Source organism: Balaenoptera physalus (assembly GCF_965194825.1).
Source record: "Balaenoptera physalus genome assembly, chromosome: 14".
Classification (NCBI taxonomy): domain Eukaryota; kingdom Metazoa; phylum Chordata; class Mammalia; order Artiodactyla; family Balaenopteridae; genus Balaenoptera; species Balaenoptera physalus.
In genome coordinates this window covers 5,805,393-5,822,748 of record NC_138893.1, presented here as the reverse complement: position 1 = coordinate 5,822,748, position 17,356 = coordinate 5,805,393, and the positions used below count along the sequence as shown (strand labels likewise).

The following is a 17,356-nucleotide window of genomic DNA, read 5'->3' as shown; positions in this document are numbered from 1 at the left end:
GTGAAAATGGGAGCAGGAAGCACAGGGAGCCTCTCTCCTGCCTCGGCTGCTCCTGGCTGCAACCAGACCCACTTCCAGGCTGCAGACTCAGACATCGGTGGAGAGCTCTGGAAGCCTCCAGAAGCCAGCCCGAGGGAGGAGGAAGATGGGGCTGGGGTGAGTCCGAGGATGGAGCCCCCAAGGACCCGCACCTCTGCCCCAAGTCAGCTGGCGCTGGCCTGGCCAAGGCAGCAGCCCTTTTGAGGGCAGTGGGGGGCGGACTTGCACCCAGCCTGCCTGCTCTGATTCCTTACAGCTGCTGCTCTGTTCCGACTGGAAGGCCAGCACCTTCTAATTATAGATGCAGTCGACTCGCAGCCAGGCGGGTGAAAGTGATTCACCGGCTCCTAGAAGCCAGGCCCTGCGAGTTTCCCACCTTTCCCACCTCACGCGCAGGCCCCGGTGGGCGTGACGGCAGCCCAGGTGCAGTGGGGAAGGGGGCGCTCCTGCCAGCTCGGGAGAGAGCTGGCTCTGAATTCAGTGTCAGCGCTTGCCCGTCTCTTCCCTGGGTTTACTTGGCTCTCTGGGGGCACCATGGAGGAAGAGGATCCTCCCTGCATCTGGGCCCAGGGTCCCCATGGCCAAGCCTCAAAGGGTGCCGGCGTGCCAGGCGAGAACGATACAGCCACTGCCCCTGCACAGGCGGAGTGGCACGGTGGCGGTCAGGGGGTGGGCAGGGAAGACTGGCCGGGCAAAGGCTGAGCCCGAGGGACCCTTTGCTGCCTGTCTGGATGAGCCGCCACCAGCGGTGTCCAGCGGGCTGGCCGTGGGTCAGGCGGGTCAGGCGGGCCAGGTGGGCCAAGCAAGGAGGCGTACGGGTTTCTTGTGGCTGCACTGTTGCCCTCTCCCTCTTGCCGCCCCTCCCGGGGCTCCCGCCACCACTCTGCCTGACACAGGCTGTCCCGGCACCCCCAGGCTCGGCCGAGGCGCTCCATCCGACTAACTCCTGCTACCGCCCTGAGCGTGACACGGCTGCAGCTACCCCTACACCACGGTCCAGCCCAGCCCCCGGCCTCCTGAAACTCCATTCCTTCGGCGCTCGCTGTCTGCACCCTCGCCCGTGACCCTCACGTGCACACCTGCCGAGTCCTTTCCTCTGGTTTCAGGCCTGGGTCGGGGACCTGGCGACAGAGTCCAGGCTGGAGTCAGGAGACACTGTCTCGACGACGGTGGGGAAACCTCTGAGCTGCTCTGAGCCTCCATTTCCTCAGCTGTAAAGTGGGCGTGGAGGTTCTGGCCCCTCCTCCCTCGCAGGGTTGCGATGAGGGTTTGATGAGAAAACATGCCCCTGGGAGCGGGAGCAGTGCTGTTCTGTGCCACCCGCCTCTGTGCCTTGCCTCGATGGCACCCTAGTGGCCCAGCACGGGCTGCCACCACTTCTGACCCACAGCCTCTGACCTAGGGCCTCACAGCCATCGGCTGGCCACCGTCCTCCTGCGCCGGGCTGTGGGTTCTGCTCAGGTGCGAGACCCTGTGGCTCCACCCCACCCCGTGCGTGCGTGCGCGTGCGTGCGTGCGCGCGCGTACAACCCAGGCGTCGGGGGAGGCCGGGTAACACCCTGGGGCAAACTCAGATCAATGAGGCACAAAAGCTTCACATCCCCACTGTCTATTTGCTCTCCCTCCCTCCCTCCTGCTTCCCCGGAACCAGCTCCCCCCCCCGTAAAGTGGTGGCACGTTAGCTTTGCCTCGATCTCTAGGGAGGCTGGGCTCAGAGAAGGGCAGCCATTTTTCTTGCTTCCCCGGAACCAGCTCCCCCCCGTAAAGTGGTGGCACGTTAGCTTTGCCTCGATCTCTAGGGAGGCTGAGCTCAGAGAAGGGCAGCCATTCTTCTTGCTTCCACAGCCCCGCCCACGTCGAGACGAGGCGCAGATGAAGGCTCGCAAGCGCCCGGAGGGCCAGAGCTTAGGAGCCCACACACCCAGTCCCGGGCCCACGCCCTCTCCAGCTGTTGGTTTGGGTCAAGTTACTCCATCCGTGTGAGCCCCAGCTGTTTGTCAGACAAGACACTGGTCCCCAAACTTCCCGGCCTGGGTGTGGGGCTACAGGAGGGGAGAAGGCAAGGAGGGTGGCTTTAGCCCAGAACAAGTGCTCACACACCTGGCGTGTCGTAGTTCAGAAAGTAAACACCGTCCTCTGGGTTCCACTCAGCCCACCAAGGCCTGCATGAACATGGGATTCCTTCCTGCGGGTACAGCCCGGAGCTCTGCGTCCACACAACTCAGGCTGGAGGCCCCGTTGAGTCACTCGGTGAAAACCTTTAGCTTCTGAGTACGTGCAGCTGCCCTGCACACACAGCGCACACAGACACACAGACACATGCGCACACCTTCTAAGGAACACACTGCTGCAAAGCATCAAGGACATGGAAGCTGCTGGACTGAGGGCCCAGGAGGAGAGGGAAGCACAGTGGGGAAGTAAGAGGAGATCTTAGGCAGCCCCACTGCTGTGAGACATGCCGGCAAGAAGGGAAAAGAGGGTCTTTAGGAACTTTCCACAGAAGATTATGAATGAAATTCCCTTTTGCAGCCTCTTCAAGAGACTCGGCCACGCCACACAGCTTGTGGGATCTTAGTTCCCCATCAGGGATCGAACCTGCACCCCCTGCAGTGGAAGCGCAGAGTCTTAACCACTGGACCGCCAGGGAAGTCCCTCTTCAAGAGACTTTGGCTAGAGATCTGGGTGCCACTCACTGCTGCAGTGCTTTCTAACGTGGCCCTAGCGAAGGGGAGCCTGCAGGCAGCAAAATCGGGAGGAGGGCATCTGTTCCTGGCCACACGCGTGCAAAAGCTGCACACCCGCATTCAAAAGCTGCACACCCGCCGGGAGGGGCGGCCACACACACAGGCATGTGTGTACGGCTTTTGTGACCTGGGGCACAGTCCTTCCACTCACAAACTCCAGCTGTGCCCAAGACAGCCTTCAGAGACCCTGCACTCCGCTCCCATCACACAGGAGCCCCCTGGACCCCTGGGAGCCGCAGCTGTGCCAGTAGCCCAGATGGTGCTGAGCCAGGGCTGCTGGCCTCACTACAAGAGCCAGAGCCCACCGTGTGCACCTGGATGCATCCATGGCTACACCATCATGTATCTCCATGTCCTCTACTCACACACTCGTCCAGGCCTGGGTACAGGCCTTTCCCAAGTGCTTTTCCTGCTTTCTGTACTGAGAGGCCCAACAAGGCCTGGGGAGGCCTGACACTGCCCAATGGTCTCGTAAAAGGTTCCCACAGCTGGCGCTGTCACAAACAATTTACTTAAACATACTTGGGTAAGGAATGCACGTGACACTGACTCTAGACAAACATCCAATTACTGCAGCATCCGTGTGCAGGGTGGTCCGTGCTCACAACTGTCCGGGGCAGCCCTGCACAGCTTCCTGGAGGTGTTCCCATGCCCGGGGGCTGCTCCTGCCTCATCTCTTGCCTCCCGGCCCTTGAGGGGGAGGGTCCCTGCCCAGGAGCAGGGCCCAGGGGCCGCCGGTTCAATGCCCCAGCTCTGGGCAGGAAGGCGGGATGGGAGGGGACGGCAGGAAGGGACTTGGGGCTACAGGTGGGGCAGGGACCTCATCCTTCAGGAGCCACTTGGGAGGGACCCCACCCGTGGGCTCTCTGGGGTCCACAGGCCTCCTGGCCTCTGATGCCCAGCTACCTGCTCCCAATGCCACCTCTGCCCTCGGGACACATCCTGGGAAAGGGGAGGCAGTGCTCAACGAGCATTCACTGCCCCCAGCCCGGGGCAGCCTCAGACACAGCCAGCTCTGGCCCAGCTGAGAATGGGGACAGCAGCCCAGGGAGGGGACAGCCTGCTGCACAGCTGGACGGGAGCAGTGTCAGGCCCCCACTCAACTCTGAAGGGGAGGAGCTGTCTGGGGCAGGTTCCCAGGGCACAGTCAGAATTCAGGACCCCTTCCAATCCTGGAGTCTGCAATTCCGGAAATTTCTAAGAAATGGAGAAGCAGGGAGAAGCTTTCTTTGACTAACCTTTGGTACTTTCAATGTTTATCATCAGGAGTTGGGAGCCCAGCCATGTGCTGGGCTTTACATATCTCATCTCAACGCGGTCCCTCCAACCCACGGGGGGCGGTGTGGAGATGCCCATTTCTTAGATGAGGATGCCGAGTGCCCACGACTTGCACTAGGTTGCTTAGGCCGGCAGTGGTGAGTAGGTCTGTCCAGGCCTGCCTGCCCCACTGCCCTGCTCCTTCTGGGGACTGTCATTTCTCCTCATCATTGTGCCTGGCCGGGGTGTAACCTTCTGAGCGTCAGATGAAGGCTGAGGCCCTCGCCCCGGGCACATGGATAAGTGCACGTTCCCACGGCATTCTGCATATGATTCCAGGGATTGACAGGCTCCCAGAAGTTCATCCATGGATGCCAAGTTAAGCATCCCGGCTTCCTGGAAAACTGGGACAAAAATGGCCCTGAGGGCCCATCTCGCATGAGCCCCCAGGGATCTGCTGGGAGGTGGAGGAGGGGCACGAGTCAGCCCCCTGCCTCTGCCAGGCTTTGCAAGTGGTGCTTCTTTCGGAGGCAGCACATGGACTTCTATTTTTTAACCTACTCAACAAAATGGAGACTATTTTTAGCTCAGCAAGCTGCAGGGCATCACAATTAGCAACTGAAAATTACACTTCTTGCCAGTCTCCCCTCTGTCGGCTGGAGGAGAGAGAGAGAAAGTGCTCCTAGGGGGGAGCTGGGTGCCACCCTGTTGGGCCACTTAACCAGGAGGGCAGCCTTTGGCCGAGATTTCAGAATGAGTGAATTCAGGGGGCTGTCTCTGGTTTCATCCCAGTTCCAGAAAAATCCAGAGCTGGTGGGAGCAGGGCAGGAGCCCCATTAGCACTCAGAGGCCAGTTAGGGAGAGACCCATGCTGGCTGCTTGAACCAGGGCCAGCAACACTGGAAGCCAGCTCGGCTGGGGACCTTGGGCAGCTGAGGCCAGGCCTCCTGCCCCGTCTGCACAATGGACCCAACCACCCTTCTAGGGCTAACTGCCTGGTTCTCTGGTGTCATTTGCACTGGGGTGGGGTAGGAGGTGGGGTGTTCCACAGAGCCCTTACTCTTTGACCGACAGACTAACCAATCATTCATTCATTCATTCACAAATGGCACCAAGGACCTGCCTACACACTGGAGATCTACCAATGAAGGACACAGGGTCTCTGTCCCCACTGAGCCCCCCGGAGCAGGCTGTGGCTGTCATGTGTGATGACCACACAGATAAGGACGTGATATGATGGGTGAGAAGGAGAGCAGTGCTCTGGAAGAAGAAGAGGAGAAGAGGGTCAGGAGAGCAGCTGCCAACCTGAACTCAGACCCTCCTACGGCAGAAAGCTCCCTCCTGGGCGCTCTTCTTCCCCTCCCCAAACCCCGGCTTTCAGAGCTTCCTAACTTTGAGCTGAAATGTGTGCCTCTTAAGCTCCAGAAGCCCTGGTCCTATCTGCTGGGACTACATGCTGAAGATCTGGCTGCACACGGCTGGGGGGAGGCCCGGCCACCCCATGAGCTGGGAGCCAGAGCCCTCTCTGTAAAATGGCACCTACGGCAGCAGCTTCACAGGCAGCAGTGAGCACGGCCTGAGGCCACCACGCTCCAGACACGCTTAGTACCTGCTGGTTTCGGTGGAGTCAGAACTGCGGGACAATGACAGGCACTTGGGATACCTGTCCTCCAGGTTACCCACCGCCTTCCTAGACACGGTTACGGCAGCTGGTGCTGCCCCTCTCCTGATCCCGCCTCCGAGGCCCTCTCCCCTCTCCACAGCCTGGGCAGCCACGGGGCCCTGGTGCAGCCAGGAAGAAAGCGGGGAGAAGCTGCCTCCTCTGTCCAGGCACACAGATCCACTGGCCCAGCTGCACTGCCCTGTCCTGGCAGGTGGCGCTCAGAACTGGCTCTGGGGACGCCCCTGGCAGTCCAGTGGTTAGGACTCTGCTTTCACTGCCGAGGGTGCAGGTTTGATCCCTGGCTGGGGAACTAAGATCCCGCAAGCCTTGCAGCGCGGTCAAAAGTTCTCTAAAAAATTTTTTTAAATAGAAGAACTGGCTCTGCCTTAGAGGTGGCTGCTCTGCCCGGGGTGGGGAGGGGTAGGGGTGACATGCCCTTTTAGTCCTCACCCCTGTACTCCTGTGGCCTTGCCAGCAGGGAAGTCCTCCGGAGGGCACGGCCGGCCCCATCCTTGCAGGCGGGGCCGCGGGAGCACCTGCAGCTCCCATCTTCCCAGCCTGATGGGCCTCGGGGGCAGGAGGGCGAGGGGTGACGTTTGTCACATAAACCAAGCTTCAAGAAACCGTACTCGCAAATGCCGGGAGGAAGAGCCACATTTACCTTCGTGTACCCTCGGGGCCGGCCAGGGCGGGCCCGGGCCCCGGTGGAGGGCTGCAGGCCGACTCCAGCCAGGAGGTGGCTGGCCTGGGAACCAGAGCCACGCAGCACTTCGGCGCCTTCTCCACAAAGGCCCGGCCTCCAAGAGATGCTGACAATTAAAGCTTTGTTACAGATGCATGATTCATTTTTTTTTTTCCTTCTGAATTCCTTCCTATTACCAAATCCTATTTGAATTGACTAAAGGAATCTTGCCATCTCCTCTTCACACTCCTAAATACAGATTCTGCCGCGTTGGGGTTTTCTCCTCCTTCTGTTCTGCCTTTCTGTCCAGTCAGCTTCTTCTGGTGGCTGCTCAAGGGACAAAATGTCATTGTCCACCAATAACCATCCCATTATTGAGCCTTGAGAGGCCCAAGGAGGAGCAGGTAGGATTTCAGAGAATCCCTGCCCTCTCCCCACAGGGCGGGCTGCTGGCAAGCCAGCCTCCCACTCAGGGCCCTCAGGGCAGGGGGAGGGTGCCCGGGGCCTCCCCTTCCCCCCTGGCCTCAGATTCCACAGGGGTCACCCTGCGCTCCTGCACGCGGGCGGGTGACTCTCAGACTCCGTGTGGAAACTGACATAACCTTGGGAGGCACTCCTGTCATTTCTGGGGGTCCCGGCAAGGTGCCACGGAGGAAGGCGGGCTGGAAGGCAGGGCGCAGACCCCCACCTCCACTGGAACTGCACCTCTGGGATCCCCTTCCCGTATGGGGCACCCACTTAAGACTGCTGCTCATAAGTGTGCTAAGCAGAATCTGGGGCAGCCAGAGCTCCCACCCACCAGAACTCCAGTTTCCAGGCGGGAGCATCTGACCCAGGCTCCCCCTGCTCCGGCCACAGGAGCCAGGCAGGACCCCAAGGAGCGGCAGGACGTGGCTGTGAACGAGCAGGATAACAGGGGACTGTGTCAGAGCTCAGGGTCCTTTGGAGGCAGGGAGGCTGGGCCCCTAGGGAGGGAGGGGGCGGGGTCCGAGCCTTTCCAGGAGTGAGTAGCAGCCTCTACTCCACCCGCCAGGCTGCGTCGGGGGGTGCCAGGGTACAGAAAAAAGAACGTATAGTCCTTTTATTTTTAAATGACATCTAATTAGGCTGAGCAACGATTTTCCTTTGCGTTTAAAAACAAATAAAAATCAATTTCCTTCTCTTGAATTGTCATCCTCCTGGCAGACACCCAGAGTGGCAGCCCTGGGATCCCGCTGCACTGCAGGAGCTGGAGACTTCTGTACGCTAACCTGCGGGTGGAGGGCAGCAGGCGCCCAGCTCCCTGCTGGGCCTGGACAGTCACGGCCTGTCCAGCGGCCACAGCCTCTCACAAACAGGACCAGACATGCGTCTTGACCCTCCAGCAGAAACATCTCCCGCTCCCTGTGCACATTCTTTGTACACAAGCAGGTTTCCTGCCATATGCCCTATGTCCCCTGGCCCTGGGGGCTGGTAACCAGGTGTCTAGCCCAGCCCCCAGGAATACCAGCAGCACAGCTGCCTGCATCCCTCCCCAGGGCAGTGCACTTCCCCGCACACTGCCCTGCACACGCTGCTGGCAAGGCAGCTGTCACCCCATTTTCCAGACAAGGAACAAAGTCCCAAGGGTTTAAGTCATCAGCCTCAGGCCTCACAGCTCCAAAGTAGCGGAGCTGGGATTTGAACCCTGGTGTGTGTAACCACCACGATCTGATAGGAAACCCAGGACCATCAGCGCAGGCTCAGCAGAAGGAAGGGCAGGTGCAAGGCGGAGGCAGGTGGAGCCGGCCAGGGTCCCCGCGAGATGGACAAGCCCTGGCCCAGAAGGAGCCACCTGCTTGCAGGGTGCAAGGTGAGGCCAGTGAGCGCAGCATTGTGGGAAGCAGGGCAGGGTCCAAGGGCCAGCAGTGCATGTGCCCGCACGGGGCCCCTTGCTGGACAGCCCGATCCAAACCCTCCCTGAAACAGCTCAGCAGCCTCACTGCCAATGAGCGACACTCACAGGGGGTTTCCACCTACTGGGCTGTCCTACACATCCTCACGGTGCCCTCCAAGGCATTATTGACCATTGTCCAGATGAGGTGCAGCCCAGGAGGCGAAAGACAGCTTGAGGCCACACTGTCTGGCAGGGCAGAGCCAGGAACAGCCCACGGCTCCTGCCTGCAGTCTGGTTCTTTCTGCCAAGAGTTGAAAGTGAAAGGCAAACTGCCAAGAACACGCCTGCCCCGCTGTGCCCAGGAAATGGGGCCGGTGCCCAAGCACAGGGCAGGGAGCTCCTCTTCGTGGACCAGAGACAGGCAGGATGACAACTAGAACTTTCTACAATTCCTGACACGTGGTTCAGACCCAAAGAGACGAGTGGTAGAAAGGAATGAAAATACTGCAGGGCATTCTCTCAAGACGTGGGAATGGAAACATAAAGAGAAAAATGCATGAAATCCCATGGCCTAAAGACAGCACGTTATATTCTTCTGTCCGAGAGTACTCATCCACATTGTTCATACATCATATCACCAATGAAACCCTGATGGAGTACCCAAACAGAAATGTACAGGTGACAGAATGATGTGTCTGGATATTAATAAACAAACGATGAACCAAAAAAATTCACCCACTTGATTAAAAAACGTCCCTAAATCATGTTTGTGTTCAAGTAGCAATCAAAACTCCAATTACAGACACATCAGAAAAATAACCCTTACAAGAAATCTCCTCATGAAATTCGATACGGCCAAAGCTGTACTCAGAGAAAAATTCGTGCACTTCAATATATTTTAAATAAACAGGAGGAAATTAAAACAAACTAAGCACTTGATTTAAAAAGCTAAAAAGAGCTTCTAAACAAAACAGACATACAGCAAAGCAAACTAGAGTAAGGAATTACTAAAAGATAAATTAGTGGATTTAAGGAAAGAAAGACAGTAGAACTTGCTGATTACATTCAAGAGCTGATTTTCTTTTGGAAACACAAATTAAAAAGATAAACCTCTGGCAATTCTAATCAACAAAAGGATGGAAGAAAGGAAGGAAGCTGGCAGAGAGGGAAAGAGGGAGAGAGGGATAGAGACTGGGAGGGAGGAAAGGAATGAAGAGAGGGAGAAATGCAAAATCAGAAGAATGAAAAAGAGACTCTAACCACAGATGTGGAGAAGAAACTTTAAAAGAATAGATGATGTAAATCTGTGCTAAAAGGTCTGAAAGCATTTTGAACTAGGATATTACCTAGAAAATATGAATAACCGAAATGGGCTAAAAATGTTTAGAATGCAAAAAGACCAATAACCATAGTACAAATTAAGTAAGCTGACAGCCAACTAAACCTCAGAGAAAAATAAAAGCAAGCCCCGGCTGAGCCAGTTTCTAAAATGAATTATTTCAGCCCTTGAAGAGTAAGATAATTTTATATGATATTTAAACTATTTCAACTACACAATTCATATTGAAAACCTTTCCTATTCATTTTATGAAGCTAACATAACCATGATTTATAAATGTGACAAATATCTCCCCTAATAGAAAAGTACGTATAAATTCTTACCTATTAATATAGATGAAAAATACCCCAAGCAACATATCGGCAGAATGAACCCAGCAGCATTTCAAAGCACAATTGAGCCTGACCCAGTGGGATTTATTCCAGAAACAGGATGATTTAGCTCAGAAAAGCTAATAAGTCAACACATTAACAGGTCCAAGGAGGAAAGGAATTTGATGATTCTGCTAGATACAGGAAAGCCTCATATGATATCCATTCTTGGTGTACACTCTCGGCAATTAATGTAGGAATGAAATGTACTTCATGATGAAGATTATGTATTTGAAATTTAGGGCCAATTTCAGACTTAACAGTAAAACATTAGAGGCCTCTTCATTAAAATGAAGATCAAGCCAAGGACAACTGCTAGAGATATGGGGATATATGTATATGTATAGCTGATTCAATTTGTTATAAAGCAGAAACTAACACACCATTGTAAAGCAATTATACTCCAATAAAGATGTTAAAAATAAATAAATAAATAAAGTTGCTTTGTACATTTCAGAAAACACACTAAGATAAGAAAATGTTAACAAGATACATTAGAAATGAATTAAATTCATTCCTGGGTTTTCCAGGGAGCCCAACTGAAATATCTGTTCAAAATACTGAGCCTTTAATTATCAATTACCTAACATACATTTTTTAAAGATCGCTGTCTTACCTATCAACCTCGCCTGGAGACAGGTATTCCCATCCCCAAAGACATCCCGACTCAGTCCACGTGGAGTGCGTGCTTTCACCCCAGCAGCAGAAGGGAGGAGGGTGTGTGTGAGCCGGTGCCTGTGTGCGTGCGTGCGTATGTGTGTGTGTGCGGGCGTGTGCGGGCGTGTGCGTGCGTGCGTGCCCTGGGGCCTCCCAGCTCTGCAGGTCTCCCAGCCTCTGGGCAGGGACGTGTTGCTCTCAGTGGGTCTGCTCTGCCACCCAGGTCAGCCACCCGGCCCACAGCCCCCTTTCCTGGCCACACACCCCTGCCACCACAGCATTCTGCCCTCTGGGCTGGGCACCTCTAGGGACCTGCCATCCCTCTTCTAAGGATGTTGCACGGGGCCCTGGTGCGCGCAGGGTGGCCAGGCTCTGGGGTCGGCCAGCCCCAGAATGAATGTCGGCTCCTCCTGCTCTGCTCATGGTGCTGCCTTACACCTCAGAGCCTCAGCTTCCTCTTGTGTCACTGGAACAGCGACCTCGTGAGGGTTAAAGGAGACCCAAGAGCTGGCTCCAAGTCCTCTGACTCACACTCGCCACAGGCAGGGGGCGGCTCGTGCGGCAGCCACACTGACCTTTGGGAAATGCCGTGGGCTTGGCCCCAGCCAGGCAGGCCGGTGTGAGCGGGACAGTGAGGGTGGGGTTCTTCCACTGGAGGCTGAGACACAGGGCAGTGGGTTTGCCAGAGAAACCCCACCGGCTGGCCGGCGACCATGAGGCCACAGGGCCAGAGCTCTTGGGGGCTGCAGGGCTCCAGGGGGTGAGAAGCAAAGAACCACGGTGGAGGTCCCTGACTGCTTTCCTCTGGAGACCCCGGGGCCACTGTCCACATGCTCCCACCTGACCGATCACCCAGGGCCCTCCAATCTGTCTGCCTCTGGGCTCCCCTTGTCCTGGAACCCACAGGGCTCCAGCCAGCCCAGAACCTGGCATAGTGGACATCCTGGGCAGGGGGCCAGCTGTGACCCCTGACACCCTGGCTGAACTCAGGCCAGCCGCAGCACCTGTGGGCCTCAGCTTCCCCATGTGTAACACATGGAAGCAGAACTAGGCAGTCTCCGTGGGCCATTCCAGCCCTCGTGTCTGTTTCTTCCTTCCCTCACTTATTCAGTCAACAAACATCCCTGAGGTCCTACTGATCTGTGCTGCACACTTGGAAATTGAAGAACCCATGGAGCTCAGTGTGTGCCAGTAGGGGTAGAAGTAACACCGCAGTGCAGTATGAGAGACTCGGGATTAGAGATCTGTGCTGGCTGGGTGTTGAGGGGGCACAAGGGTGGAGGGACTATCTCTGTAGGGAGAAGTCAAGGAGGGCATCCTGGAGGAGGTGATTTGGAGGTGGGCTTCCAAGGATGACCAGGGGGTTTCCAGTGGGTTAGGAGAAGGAAGAGCAGGGAGATAAAACAGGTCTCCTGGCTGACCTGTTTTTATCAGGACTGTTTGTCAGGACTGTGACACCACAGTCCTGACAGACCAGCCCTCTTCTGGTCACTCAACAGCAGCTCCCCAGAGGGTGAAGGCCAAGGAGCCCAGTGCTGTGGTGGGTACAGGCAGCTTCCACAGGTACCTCAGCTCCGTCTCTCAAGTCAAACCCTACCCATCCCAAAGCCAGTGTGTGACTCCCCACCCCCAAGCAGCTCTCCCAGATGGCCTAGCCCGCAAAGACCCTGCACCACTGTGGTCCCTGTGCTTGGTGGGTATGTGACCTACAGGTGGTACCGCCCCCAGTGCTCCTGAAGCTCGGACGGGGACGGCAGCCAGGTCGACACAAGATGCTGTGGCCCCCCACCTCCCCTTGCCTCCCCCGGTGGAGCTCACACGAAGCTCCTCCAACCCCAGCAGCAGGCAGGCCCAGCAAGATGAGGGCATGGTGCCTGGACCAGGCTGTCCTGAGCCAGCAGGTACAGGTGTAGGAGGCGTGGCCAGGAGGCAGCAAGGGCTTGAATGATGGAGCAAGCTGGGGCTCCAAATTAGCACCCCAGGCCAGACCCTCCCCTAACTCCATACGCCCAGCCAGTGCCAGGTGACATCGCCCCGAGTGTCAACCTGTCCCACCTTCTCCCCGACCTCCCCTGCTCCACCTGCATCCTTTCCCGCCTCTCCTTCCTGGAGTCGGCTGTCTCCTCTCCATCTCTACACCACAGCTCCACCATCAGCAAGGCCACCTGCTTTACCTTCAGAGTAAATCGGCCCTTCTCTCCTCCTCCGCTGCTACCTCCCTGGTCTGAGCCCCTGGGCCCCTGCGCTGGCCAGACCATCTGCTTACACTCACCAGCTCTGCTCCTGACACCGGCCTCCAGTCTGGTCCTCTTCGAAGCCTTGCCTGACCTCTTCCTGCTGTGCTCCTCTGCTCCCACTGCCACTTAGCTCCCTCCCTCTCCTCTCCTCCAGCAGGTCCTCAGGCTGAGGCCTCCCCTGACTGCCCCACCCAAGGCACAAACAGCTGCCCCACACTGGTGGTCAGTGTGCTGGGCACCAAACGTGTTAGACCCCTGCTCGCCAGGCTGAGCAGAATTGTCATTACTGGTCCTAGTGAGATTGAGTGGGGCCCTGTGACTCATCTGGCTCAAAAGCAGTGAGTAGAAGTGACGTGTGGCACTCTGAACTGGGGCACTGAAAGGTTAGTGCAAGGGCCTCTCTCCCCCTCTGCCATGGGACCTGTCAGCCCAGGTCCTTGAGCGAGGAAGGCTTGGAGCAGGCCCCCGCCAAACCATGAAGAACTCGCCGATAAGTGAAAATTACAACGTGTTGTTATAAGCTCCTGGCTTTGGGGGTTGTTTGGTTACTGCTGATAACCTAAACTACCCTGCTCTTGATATGCACCCTTGATATGTTCTGTTCCTCTTTCCTGCTCTACTTTTTCTCTTTAGCACTTATCACCACGTAACATTCCATGTTCCATTTATTGATTGTGCTTTTTTTTCCCTCTCTTGCTAAAAGGTGAGCCATGAGGACAGGGACTGTGGTGTCTCTGGTTCCCTGCTGAATCCATGGTGCCTGCACACAGCAGGTGCTCAATAAATGCACACTGAATAAGTGAAAGAAAGAAGGAATAAATGAGTCCTGCTTCTTGGGCACAGCCAGGCCCAGTCAGCCCAGCTGTGGCCCCCTTCTGTGCCCCACCTGCACTGAGCCTGAGGTCTCGGGTCTACGTCGGTCAGCTCCAAGCTGAGGGCTTAGAACAGCGGCACCTGAATCACATTGCCTGATTGCCTCAAAGGAAGGGTTTGAGCCATGGAAATGCAACACTGCCTCATGCTCGGGATTAATTCCAGGACAGGTTCTCAGCCTCCTTTCCTGTAGAAAGGAAGCTGCCCCTCACCTTGGGGTCCACACCCCTGGAAGCCCCAGGCTGGGCCTCACTCTCCTTAAATACACAGGTGTCTGTGGGCCCACACAGGCACAGTTCTGCCCGCCCTGCTTCTCCTTCTCTCTCACACACACACCCCATATATAAACATGCCCACATTTTCACATACTCTCACTCTCGCCCACACATCACACATACACACCTCCCACGTGCCCACCTCATCACAGACCTCCTCTCCCCGCACCTCCCCCAGGGCAAACAGGTGGTTCTGTATTCAAGTCCAGAAAAGGATCCGCTGTCGTCTTGGCGCTTATAAGCCTGCCTGTGCCAGTCCCAGGGCAGCCACCCTCCTGCCGACCCTGTCACTGGGGCTGCTGTCTCCTGCCTCTCCTGCCCTGTCCACCCCACAGGGGTCCCTAACAGGTGTGCAGGTGCCGCGCGGCCATAGACTATCACCGGCGTCCGCAGGCCGTGCCAGGAAAGGCAGTGGCAGCCTGGGCTGCCCATCCGTTCTGAGCCCTGGGCGCAGCCCACCTGACAGCCGGTGCCCCAGTGGGGACCCACAGAGAGAGTGGTTCCCAAGGGCAGGCTTCCTCCGGGCCTGGCCAAAGATGTTCTCGGGATGGCCACACTCCTTGTCAGGAGGTCAGGACCGCTTCCCGAGCTCGGCGGCGCAGGAACCCCTGATACCGCAGTCCGACTGCAACCAAGGGGTTGCCCTGCGAGCTCGTCCACGTCACCGCCTCCGCGACCCGCCGCCCGGCACCTGCCATGCGCCGCAGCCCTACCTGGGGCTCCAGAAACATCCTGGCTGCCTGCTCCCAGCGCTGTCTCCCGGCGCCCCGGGCGTCCCGCTTGCGGCCGCTTCTCTCCCCGCGCCCCACGGCAGCTCCAACCTTCCGCCCAGCCCGCGGACTACCCCACGCCCGCCTCCTCCCGGGAGGCGGGGCCGGGCCAGGGCCGGGAACGCTAGGGTTCTGGATGGGGCGGAGGTAAGGGGCCCAGGGGTAGCGAGGGACGGGGTGGGGCCGAGGGACCTCGAGGCAGGGCCAGGGGCGGGGCCGGGGCATCGTGGAGTTCGAGGGGGCGTGGCGCAGGGGGCGGGGAAAGGACCGGAGGGTCGGGGCGCTGCTTGGAGGGCGGTGGCGAAGGTGCAGGGGTTGGGGCGCCGGGAGGGGCGCGGCGTGGGCAGGGCGCACAGGCCTGGCGCTGGATTTGGGGGCGCTGGGAGGGCAGGCGGAGCGGGCCGTGGCGTCAGGACGGAGGCCATGGCAGGGTGTCGGTGCTGGGCGCGCGGGTGGGCTTGCGAAGGGGCGCCGTGTGGGTCGGTGCTTAGCGCGCGGTAGGAGCGGTCGTGCTGGTGAGATCCAGCTAACGGAGAGACCCCTGCGCCCCCATATCCTCCCTCGAGCCTCTCTTCCCCCTCCCCGACCTCACCTCATCGTAGCGGTCCACTACAGAGCTACGGCAGGTGCTTGGCCAGCGTCTGGCTTGAATGCCTCCCCTCACGGGGCTCTCACTCCACACAGCTCTGGCCTCGAGCGTGCCACGGAACTCTCTGTCCTTCCGTTTCCTTGAGTGAGCACAGGGGACACGGCAGCTGCTTCTGTGGGAGGACTACTCTAAGACACGGCGTGGGTCGGACCTGGCACATGGCACAGCGAGGCGTCCTCCCGCCCCCAGGAGCCCCGGCGCCCAGAAGGAATCCTGTCCGGTGACGGATCTTCCGCTCCCCCGCCTTCCTGCCTTGCCCCCAACCCGGGCTCTGAGAATCTGAAAGGAAAAGGTGGACTGAGGGAAGAGCGCCCTCTCTGGGGGATCTAGAACCGGAGGGCCCAGAGGCTGAGTGGGGAGAGGGCGCGGGGTGGGATCTGGGAGAGCTCATGAACAAGCCGTGGGGCTGGGATGGGGAGAGGCGATGCTGTCAGTGTCCAGGCAGGTACCAGGACGCCGGCCGCCAGCAGCCTGTGAGACAGCCATCTCTCTTCCCAGCTACCCGTTCTCCTTTGCCTGTTCTCTCACCAGTAGCACGATTGGCCCTGAGGCTGAGTCCTGCTGGACAGCTACTTCCGTCTTGAGGAATTAGGGGGTGTGCTGAGTCCATTCACCAGCCTCCTCCAAGAGAATGCAGGAGTTTGGAGACAGCCGTCCTTCTCTTGGAGGTCTGCCCCCACCCCGCTTTCTCTACTAAGACTGGAACCCAGATCTCACTGCTCCAGCACCTGCTCCTGTGGGAGGGCAGTCGGGAAGAGGGGGACAACATCAGCTGAAATGGCCAGGGCTGCAGCCTGCTGGCACGTCAGCCCCCCAAGCTTTCACACTGTCCATCTCCCCCTGCTTCTTCTGCATCTCATTTCAGGCCAGCCAGAGGATGCAAAGCTGACACTGGCCTCTGCAGGGGACTTGTGGAAGCAGGACCAGCCTGGGCCATTGGTCCTGAGCCCGCCTGGCCACTCTACCCCTTCAGACAGCTCCACAGTGCCAAGAGGGGTGAGGGGTTTTGCCCTGAGGGAGCCTGCCAGGCACCTACCCCTGCGGTCCTCAGCCCTACCCCACAGCCCTGCAGGACACCTGGGCCCTCAGGCAGCCACAGTATTTCCTCAGGAAGTCCATGTGGGCAGTTAACACCCTCTGCACCCCGAGCAAGCCTTCCCCTCTGCTTCTCTAGATGTTATGGCCCAGAGGAGGCGGCTAGGCCGATATGCAGCACCACTGCACCTTTCTGTACATGCTCACTCACAGATTTCACCAGCATCCCTAAGACCCTTGATAAGGTAGCTGCTTCCCAGGAGGAAGGAGCACGCTCTGCCAGTCGTCTCTGCAATGGGAGTGTCCTCGCAGACACAGGTGGTGCTCTCTCGCCTTTGCTCACAGGCGTGACCTCAGCATTCATGTGTGTACACGGACTACATCTGCATCCCAAGGCAGCAGGCAGATGGGCGTGCCAGGGCTATCCCCTGCCAGGGTGCTCCCCTGCTTGAGCCTGTGGGTGGGGCTGGGGGTAGAGAGCAAGGTGCTGCAGGGAGGACTTGTGGGGACCGGCACACGAACACAATGACCTTGCCAGAGCTGGCTTTAGAAAGTAGAGAAGGAACCAGCTGTGGTGCGGCCAGCAGACATGTGCTGGGGGCTTCTGGAAAGATGAGGCACCCCAGATGATGTGGGCTGGCCATGAGACCAGGAACGGTGCACCCATCCCGTGGAGCAAGGAAGCCTGATTCCAGAATGACAGTGACCCTGGACATCCTCACAAGTACGGACACCTGGGACAGACGGGAAACTGGGACAGGAGGCTGGACTCACTGCCACAAGCTCCTAATTAGTGTCCTTACTTCCACCTGTCCTTCCTCAACACAGCAGCTGGATTGGCCCTGTTAAAACCTGAGTCAGGTCCCGCCCCTCCTCTGCCCAGACCCTCAGTGAAATGAAAGCCAGGGTC

General features: G+C 57.9%; 1 protein-coding gene across 7 annotated transcripts in view; it reads right to left on the bottom strand.

Moving 5' to 3' along the window:
* RASGEF1A (RasGEF domain family member 1A) overlaps window positions 1-17,356 on the bottom strand; it is a 264,154-nt gene that overhangs the window by 31,118 nt on the left and 215,680 nt on the right. Inside the window, exon 1 of one of the 7 annotated variants that reach the window (XM_082425592.1) lies at window positions 14,706-14,885. The exons of 5 other annotated variants lie outside the window; for them this stretch is intronic. In XM_082425592.1, coding sequence (XP_082281718.1) covers window positions 14,706-14,723 — 18 coding nt within the window. In that variant the 5' untranslated portion in view covers window positions 14,724-14,885. Of the gene's footprint in view, window positions 1-9,902; window positions 10,719-14,705; window positions 14,886-17,356 lie in introns of those variants that run through there. One more of the 7 variants, XM_082425598.1, reaches the window with a different exon arrangement.